The 9,702-nt window shown below is 44.6% G+C and overlaps 1 protein-coding gene across 1 annotated transcript; it reads right to left on the bottom strand.

The window, feature by feature from the left end:
• Positions 1–6,820, bottom strand: PtA15_12A161 (uncharacterized protein; the record flags this gene model as incomplete). Its single annotated transcript, XM_053161743.1, has 21 exons — positions 1–504; positions 606–772; positions 840–1,236; positions 1,328–1,519; positions 1,607–1,744; positions 1,807–1,971; positions 2,047–2,188; positions 2,271–2,426; positions 2,501–2,583; positions 2,661–3,099; positions 3,170–3,246; positions 3,328–3,396; positions 3,468–3,705; positions 3,811–3,908; positions 3,988–4,146; positions 4,238–5,202; positions 5,271–5,804; positions 5,878–5,917; positions 6,020–6,247; positions 6,330–6,395; positions 6,473–6,820. The coding sequence occupies 21 exons, from the start codon at positions 6,818–6,820 to the stop codon at positions 1–3; spliced, it is 5,205 nt and encodes a 1,734-aa protein (XP_053025730.1).
• Positions 6,821–9,702: the final 2,882 nt, after the last annotated feature.

Below are 9,702 nucleotides of genomic sequence, written 5' to 3'. Positions count from 1 at the left end.
TCAAGTTACATGATCAAAGTTATCCGGATGAAGAGGTCTACAATGGGCATGATGGGGGTCATGGACCACCCCGACCGTGACTGGAGTAGGAGTAGAATGATGAGAAGTCGTGAACACAGCGTTGTTAGGAATGGGGGATGAGAGAGAAAGATCCGAAAGACGACCAGTAGTCTCATAAAAGGTTGTCCGACTGTCCTCTCGAGGGTCTACGATAGGATAGTTATCTTTGGAGTCGCTGTGGCGGCTTGATTCTTCAGCTGGAGGAGTGTTATTACTCTTGCCAGACGGCATCCGACCCGCGGGAGCCAAAACAACTGACATCCGATTCTTTGTCTTCATAATCGTGGCATTATTCGAAGCATTCATCCGATGGGTACTTTCATTTTTGGTCATCTTGATTGATGACTCTTTCTCATCTTTTATCGCAGCAGTAATCATATCAAACCATCGCTGCTGGTGTTGGTTGAATTTCTGCGATGGGTTTTTCATCTTCAAGTTGAATAACTTGAAAAGCGGAAACAAACGGGTTATGTTAGTCAATCTCTAGATGGGCGATAGCAAGTGTGATCAATAGTTCTCCGCGAGGAGATGACGACTTGATTTACTTGTTGGAAACGTTGCCGTAAGATCTTGAGCGCCAAGAGAGTCTTGGGATTCATGGAAGCTTTGATCTTGCGATCGATGATGACCGATTCGGCTGGCATTTTAAAATCGGCTTCGCCACAGAGCAGAAAGATTGCTTTTTCATTGACCACTCCTGATTCCCAAACGTCTTTACGCATCTCCCAACCCCACTTGTCAGCATGCATCTCAAGGGCATTTAGAGAGAACGCACTAACACAGTTTTTTCGATTGCATAATATTGAAATAGGTTACGAATCGGGCATCCCCAAAGTCAGGGCGACGGCCGCTACTGAAATTGACACTCGAAGGGTGGATGGAAGCTGGGGCTGAATTAGTCAAGGTTCTCCATCCGCCTTGTGCGTTCGAATTGACATTTCCGATCTGCATCGCCCCATCTCGAACCAAGAGTTTGGGAAACATAGCAGCTCCGATGCATCCCATGACAATCTTATGTTGATCGGCATTAAGGTCTAATTCAGCAGGTACATTGCAAAATCTACTTCTCTGACTGAAAGAACCAGCGCCGCAAGATCTCGAATTCAGGTTGACAAATCCCGCATCAACCAAGAATCCAAAAAATTGTGACCGAAGATCTTCAATTTGCAAGAGGTTCTGATCGATTAAAAAAAAAAAAAAAGAAACTTTCAACCGTTTGATCTCAAGCTAACAAGTTTAAACCAAACTAAGGACCAGATCATCTTACCGAAAATGACAGCATGTTCTTGCGACAAAACTGATGAACATGATCGTTCTGATAAGCCAGCCGCCATGAGTTGTAAACCTTACAAATGGTCAAGAAGTCCGAATTTTCGACTTTGAACGATTTCTTGATTGCTTCGGCCTCTTGCTCTCTTCCAAAGGGGGTAAGGAAGGGACTTTTGGAATTCAACGCTGCCTGGAAATTACAGATAAAATCAACAGTCAATTTTACTTTTCCTATCTATTCCCCCAAACCTAAAAGAACACGGCCTGGAAACTCAACAGCAACTGTTAGCGCTGGACTCAAACAGCGAAACAAGCATCCTAAGATCAGAAGTTTTCCCATATGAACATCCATCGGAAGTTTGACAAGATGTCGGCCCAGAGGAGTAATCTCTTCAGTTGGAGTCAATGCTTTGACCTGAAAGTCAGACGGTTGGTCAGCAATTCAATAAGCGTAAGAACTACTAAATTTCCAATTACCTCAACCAGAGAAGCGATCGCGCGCTGAACGTTAGCAGTCGATGGAGGGTCTAAAGCTTGCAACAGGACGTCTTCGATGGATGTTCCGATCTTCATAATCTTAATTCTCAATGCGAGATCCTGAAGTGAAAGTCGGAGCATCTCGGGCAGTGGATTATCTGCAAGCTGTAGTAAACGAAACGCCAAATGAAAAAGTGGTTAACATGGTTTTGTAGCGCTGGCGTGTTCAGGTCAACATACATGAGTCTCCATGCGATGCTTGGTGAACAAATGGAAGCTAATCCCCTCTTGGACTCTTCCTGCTCTACCCTTGCGCTGGGTAACGTTACTTTTAGCAATAAAGGTCTCAACCAGTTTACTAATTTGTCTCTTTTCATCGTACCTGGTTAACATAAGAGGAAAATTGAGAAATGTATAATGTTTAGCGATGTTCCTTTTTGCGAAAGGATAATACGGAAACTTACCGCATTTCTTTGTGCTTTCCACTGTCGATAACACACGTGACATCTGGAATCGTAATGCCCGTTTCGGCAATGTTTGTCGAGATGACGATCTTCCGAACGCCGGGAGGTGGCTTCTGAAAAACCAAGCTCTGATTTTCGTTCGAGATGGAAGAATGCCTAAAAAAAATAAAACGGTCACCGAAAAATTCTAGTAACTATTTCCCTTGATAACAGAAAATAACCAGACTTACAGAGGAAATATTTGAAATGCTGAAGTGCCGAAAATCTCATGGCTTTCAAGGATCTCTGTCAGTTTTCGGATGCTATCGAGAGACTAGGAAAACGGAGTTAAAGTCTTTCTTAGATTTTTCTTTTCACATAAAACCTGCTCCAAATCTTAAAAAACCTTACGGGTAAAAATATCAAAATGGCACTAGAAAACCGTTGCACGAGAGTGGCGTTTTGCCAACAGACTTGCAAGAGTAGCAAGACGATGAGGTCCATATTGATAAGATGCTCATCCAGGACTTCCAAGGTAGCCCGAGTAGAAGCTGCATACGTGTGCGCAAGAGCGTTATCGGTGGTAGCAGCCTCGTCATCGTCGTCCAAGCTGGGGATATCTTCTTGAGTCGAGGAGGCAGTTTTGAGCATGATAGGTTTCCGCTTGCCTCTTCTGGCAACGTATGGACTATCGGATTTAGCATCGAGTCGGTAATCCGTTAACTCGATTACATCTTCGAGGAAGAAGCTCGTCACCGGGAATGTCCGGCCAGGGACCTTCAGGATCGGACAACCATTCATGTAGTTACTGATCTTCTCTGCGTCTACTGTTGCTGACATTAGAATCACCCTATCACATTCACATCAGCTTTCGTGTCATAAAATCAGTTTAAGCCCTGCGAGGAGTTAGAAAGATTCACCTGAGATTGGGGCGTCGTTCGAGAATAGTTTTCAGAGCGACAAGGAGAAAATCGCTGTCGATACTCCGCTCATGAATCTAAAGAACGGAGAAACCGTTAGGTTCCGTGAGTGAAGTGGGACGGTTTTATCATGAGGTGAATTGTTTGATTTGACTGACTTCATCAAGAATTAAATGTGTGATGTCTTGCAGGTCAGTACCATTTTCTAGCATCCGCAAGACGACACCCTAGGTGTATTGGCCGATTTAAGCTCATATCAGCTATCCTGAAATGAAAAAGGAGTCAAGACAGATCTCACAGTAGTAGCGTAAATCAATCGACTGGTAGGCGAAGTTTTACTTTCTAGTCTGATGTTATAACCGACGAGGGAGCCCACTTGGCCGACAGCACCGGTAGGCTCGCCCAATTCCTGCGAAACACGTTCGGCTAAAGAGATTGCAGAAATCCTCCGGGGTTGAGTACAGAAGATCTTGACGGGTCTGCCATTTGCAAGTTCATGTTCTAAAATAAAGGCCGGTAATTGGGTCGATTTCCCACTGTCCGATCGGAAACCCAATTTGACAGTATCAGAACAAGCCATAAGGTAAATCATATTTTCGCGAATATCAATCAATTAAACTATGAAAAAGGATCGGGCCTACCAGCCGGTTTCACCACATAGCAGGATCACCTGATTTTGCTCGACGGCGGTTACGATCTCATTGCGATAAACTGCGATGGGTAGCGTGGCCCGATATCCCTGCAGGAGTTGAGCAGTCGAAACAACTAGTTGAGATCATGTGCAAGTAACTATCCATGGTGAGTGAGGCAATACGCACCAGCATCACTTGGTAGGAATGCCAATGTTGCCGCATTGCAAATTCTTCCATAAGAGCCGCATCACCGGGGCCTCGTCCACCTTGGGCGTCGTAGGAGATCGTCAGCGAGGTTTTCTCATCCGTGGAGCCTTGGCTTAATTCTTTGGGCCGTTGCAAAGCCTGTACATTCGATGTGACAATGCGAGGAACGGAAGATGTTTATTACTGTGTCAAGCCGAACTGCTAAGAAAAGGAACAAGAGCCAACCCACCGAAGTTTGGTCACCGGCTAAATAAGGGCTATTACTCGACCGATGCTTGAAGATATCCAATAGGCTTTTGACGAGATCGAGATAATTTTGATCGTCCTCTTTCTTACGCTTCTCTTCCAATTCATCCCACAGCTCTCTGAACGTGACCGGAAGGTATCTGTGAACAGACGGCTGATTTTGAGTGTTCAAATAAAAGAGCGCGAGGGTGGCGACGTAATTGTACGCCTGTGTTTCGTCGCGACAGGCTTCATCTTCCATGGTGAATGTCTGGACCGGTTGCGGGTTAATTTTGGAGTTGGTGATGCTGAATTTTCCCGCTTGGGTTGGAATCACTTTCCGGCTACTCCATTTGATCTCAACACTTGCACGGATCGACCGACTTCCACGGGAGACGACTAGGTATTGCGGTTGTGCAAACTTATCCAATCGACGGATGGCCTCTTCGAGGAGGCTTTGGGGTGTCTTTCCGGAGAACTGCTTGGGAAGCGGCATGTCTCGCACAATACTGAGAGTACATGTCGCCGTCTTCTTGGGGTCTGCAGAAGATCCAGGTGGCTCATGAGGCAAGAGAGCCGGTTCGTCAAACATCGACCCACACATTGCCGAGTCGTCTTCGTTCTGCTCGCGCTCAGCCTCGAGGCTTTCAGCTGACGAATGAGCATCCACAGGTTTAAAAGATGGACTTATTGGCAGAAACGCTGGCCTGGCGGCCCCATCAGAGCATGCGTTTTGAGGTACTTCCAACCCAGGAGTAGACATTATAATTTCGGGATCATCAGATTCTTCAGCCTCCTCATCACCTGCTTGCATGGCGGTGATAGGTACTATCGGTGATGACGGGAGAGATTTGCGATCAACCACCACGGGATCAATCTCTAGACTCTGATCTAAACTTTCATCGCAGGCAGCACCGTCTGCTACAAAACCGCACTTGATTTCTTTGATTTTGCTCTTGAGAGCCTGGTCTGTGCGACACAAAACAAAAATTGAGCGAACATAAAAAAAAAGATGATGGAAGATGTCTTGGACTGACCCGCTTTCTTTTGACTGAATTCGTAGCTTGCCTGGACCAGTTTAACCTTATCTTCCAACAGCTTGACTTCTTTCTTCAACTTTGCACTATCTTTCAGAGCTTTCCCTTTAAGAGGAGCGGTCCCGACCTTGGAAATTTTCTTGGAAAGATTCATGATCGAAAGCTTCAGAGCGACATAATCTTCGATGGCAGTAGGCGGGTCCTCAGCCGAGCCCGATTCTTCGTTCTCGAGCTGCTGCTGTCTTTCTAAGATGATGTTTTTCATCGTGGGTGAGGTGCTAAGAGCTCCAATGGGGCTTGGCTGTTGAGAGCTATAGAGTTCACTTGCAAGAACTAGATCATTTGGCGGTAGTTCAACCAAACCGTTGCTAAGATCACAGGAAAGATTCGCTTTGTCATTGGCCTCATCTGATGTATTCAAGTTGTCCTTGGTAAGCGTAAGAGCGGGGGTCATTTTCGCGTTCGGGCTGTGAACTTGTAGGTCTTTATCCATGGGATTTGATGGTGGGTCTTCATTTGAAAGACTATCATATCCTAGCGATACATCAAAATTGTTTGAAGGTTCAGTCAATGAATGGCACAGATGAAAAATATCAGAGGTATTCACCTGCTAAAATCAGTTCCTCATTGGAACAATTCAAAACCATCTGTGAAACATACAAATCAGTGTTAGAGATACCTAGTGCGGAAAGACGAAGGGCAGAGGGATAAAATATATTATTTTTGGGGAGAACCGGGGAAATTCATACATAATCTATGGCTTCTTCAAACTCTAAGTTTTTAATTCTTTCTAGGCACTGTCTGATCCGGGTCTTTGGGAATCCACGCCCATCCAAAACACCGTGTAGAACCGCAAGCTTATATAAGGCCTTCTCCTCGTCTTCCTGGAGATTGCCGGTTAGGGTATTGGTTGCCTTCGAACCAGAGGTCTCGATAGCCCGTTGCGCATCTCTGGCGTATTCCAGGATGTCGGTTTGCTACGAAAAGATAAGGATTCAATCAACCCTTCGATTGTGTCCAGCAAGCAGCAGAGCATTGGTTTCACGAAATAATAATCACTAAGCGGGAATCCGACCAGCGAAACCCGGACCAGCCTTTAGCAAATCTTTTGTCGTTTTCGATAATCTATCACGTTGCGCATATGAGTTATTTATTTGAAGGTTGACACGCGATTGAAATAACTAGCACAAAATTAGACGGACCTTGAGTTGCTTGGTAATTTCCTTCTCTGAAATCGGTCTCAGCTTTTCAGCCAAGCTATGCGTCTCTCTCTCGTCGGGATCTTGTTCCCATTCGTCCTGGACCAGAGATTTTCCTGAGTCTCCTTTGGCAAACGTGCTTTGATTGGGGTCGCTAGATTTCGGGGCAGATGGGAGGACAGCGGAGACAGATTGGTTGGCCAGGATTTGATCGCCATCTGCGGATAGGTCAGCAGATGTTGAGGCTTCGTTTGGATCGGGTTCCGAGACTTTCTTCGGGATCGAAGTCGTAGTAAAGCCTCTGTTCACTGGCTTCTTGACCGCCTTTTTCTTCTGCTGCTTGGGGGGCATCGTTCGCTAGAATCGTCTCAACCGATCCGTATCCTCAGTCCACGAGTTACATAGCAAAGCCCGCGGCACTGCCCAGCCGTAGCTGCAAGCGGGGCTTATGACTAAACGAGATTCTCGGAGAGAACTCGAAAATACCTGTTGCATTTCTCCTTCCTCACTTTTTCAAACCACTTTCCGCAGTCCTTATTTTATCCCAGCTGAGCGCTAGCATCTTAGCACCAATCCTACATAGGTAGCTTCCCCCCAAGTTTTCTCATTCTTTTTCTATCTTTTTTTGAAAATAGTGACTTCTTGAAGACTCGTCTGACTTTTACAGTTTTATCTCCCACCTGAATTAAATCAAGATTAAAAACACACCTCCGTTGCCCGTAAGAGGACCCAGTAAGCCCCCTATAAACTGGGGGCACCACAGTGGGGTACCAAAAGTAATCCAAGGTTTGCTTCTGAGCTAGCACTGCCAGCATATTGGGCTGGGATGAAGTCATCCCAGTTTAACTCCCTGGATTTATATTTCATCAGTTGAGATCAACCAAGTTTAAATTGGTTGTGTTCATCCCACTTCAACTTGGATAACCTTAACCCAGCCAATTATGCTGGCAGTGGTGGGGAGGTTGGGGCTTTTCTGTGAACTAATCAAGTCCCTCCTGGCCATGAAGTGCCCGCCTCCAAAGGAGGGACTTGTGAAGCAATGGGATTTTTTGGTGTGAGAGGTATGCAGAAGTAAACCTTCTTTGTTTGGCCATATCTTTGCCAAAAGACATCCAGAATGTTTTGTTCAACATGTAATGAGTAGCCAAGAAGCTCAGCTACATTCTAGAATTTTTTTCATTTATTTTTTAAGCAATTTTTTGCCACCAAAAAACCCAAGGAATTGGAGTCTCAATATTTTCCCATGTGGAGGCATGCAGTTTGCAGTGCCATGTGGCCAGACAAATTTTGAATGATGGACTTGCAATACCCAGTTGGGAAATAAGGTGCAGGAGGATGGTCCCCAAAATGGGTGACAAGAAAGGCAAGGTGAAGGCCTTTGCTCTCATCTTTTCCATGCTACTCTGCCTAGTGTGGTTAAAATGACTTTTCCCCTGCCAAATTCAAAAAACTTGCCAGGCCAAAAAACTTCACTCATTCCAAAGTTCCCTTATCCAGGAACAATTTCATCCACTTGAAGTGCTTATGTACCATCACCAGGGGAGATTTTGACACACTCTCCAGAGAGTGCCATACTGTATCCTTTTTCTGTAACTGTGCTGGATGCCTTTGATGAAAGTAGTGTAAGAATTAAGGAAAAATTCTGGAACTAATCCACAAATGATCTGAAACTGATCCTGGATTCATGCATAAACCATCCAGAAGTCATGCAGAAGTCAACTGGAACACAACTGGAATGCAGTTGAAACCACCAAGACACAATGGCCACAATCAAAGCATAATTCAATTTGAAGTGTTTGGTAATTAAGATGAATTATTGGGTTTTGATTCATATTAGTTATATGCGCATAAAGGTGGTAATTGTTTTCAATTTGCTAATGTAACTGTCATGTGCGCGTGTGTAACTCTGTTACAAATTGCAGGTTGGGCCTCCCGCAGATCAACAACATGTACATCCCTGTGAGAATGATGTGAAAGGCCCATCTGAATTGGCATATTTCCCTAAAGAAGGCCGGTATCATCTAGAATTGAGCCAAAAAAGGATGAAAGTAGGGTGAAAATATGAGTCAAGTCAAGCTTGGAGGTGTGTGGTCCCAGATTTCAGATAAACATGCTGGCTTCTTAACATATATAAGCTTGTGAGTTGTTTTTGTGTTTGTTTTTTTTCCAATGTCTCCATGCACATGCATGTGAGTTTTTTTCCACTTTGCCAATGTCACCTTCGTGTACGCGCGTACATTAGGGTGACAGATCACTGGAGGCGCCTTTCACAACAAGTAAAAACTGGTCAGAAAGCCATGAAAGCCCCCGCAGGTCACATTTACGTTGTTTGGAACCCCTTTGACATAGAGAAATTGATCAACAGAAATTCACCATGAATGAGTAATAATTGGGCATTGATTAACTATTATTTCATGAGAGATTTCAATTAATTTATACTTAGAAAATTAAATGGTTCTATACAACATTGCACAAGTTTGTGTGAAAATTCCCCATCACTTCTGCACTGCAAAAAAAACTTGGACAACTGCTTGCAGTTGACATGCAGGATACTCAAGCCAAGCTGCCATTGTAACTCCACATGAATGCACAAGTGTCTTTGTTGGCACAATCACTGTGCAAGGTGCACAGTGACTGTGCATTGAAGCTTGGGTTGAGTCAAACCTTGAGTAAGGCTGGTGTAAGACCACAAGCTTCCTCAGAGTTACCACATGTCAACTGCTCACAATTGACACAGTTTTTTTTGCAGTGTCTGACACACTTCACATTGACTTCTGCAGAATCTATCAATCATTTCCTAATCCACATCTGACTCACATCAGACCCAGAAAAACATAAAATTAGACTCTGGCACTCTCTGGAGAGTGTGTCAAAGTCTCCCCTGGTGCATTGAGGCCAAAAAAAAAACCATTCATACCATTTTGGGAATTTGCCAAAAAAAATCATACATTTTCATTACCCCCAATTATAGGGGGTTTCCTGGGTCCTCCCCTGAGCAGCCCAGCATCTCAAACTGTAGATTTTTTTTGGAGCTCAAGGGCAATGGATTCCCAAAATATTGAATAGACAGTTTGGTATCCACATATAACTAAAGGAAATAGCCTCTGGGGGCCAAACAAACCTGTACAATGATCTGTCATGCAAGTAACGCTGGCTTTGGTATGCAAGTAACGCTGGCTTTGGTATGCAAGTAACGCTGGCTTTGGTATGCAAGTAACGCTGGTGTTGATGCT

This window comes from Puccinia triticina, chromosome 12A (assembly GCF_026914185.1).
Source record: "Puccinia triticina chromosome 12A, complete sequence".
Taxonomy (NCBI): Eukaryota; Fungi; Basidiomycota; class Pucciniomycetes; order Pucciniales; family Pucciniaceae; genus Puccinia; species Puccinia triticina.
Note: the sequence above shows the minus strand (reverse complement) of the source record. Positions and strands in the feature narration are given on the sequence as shown.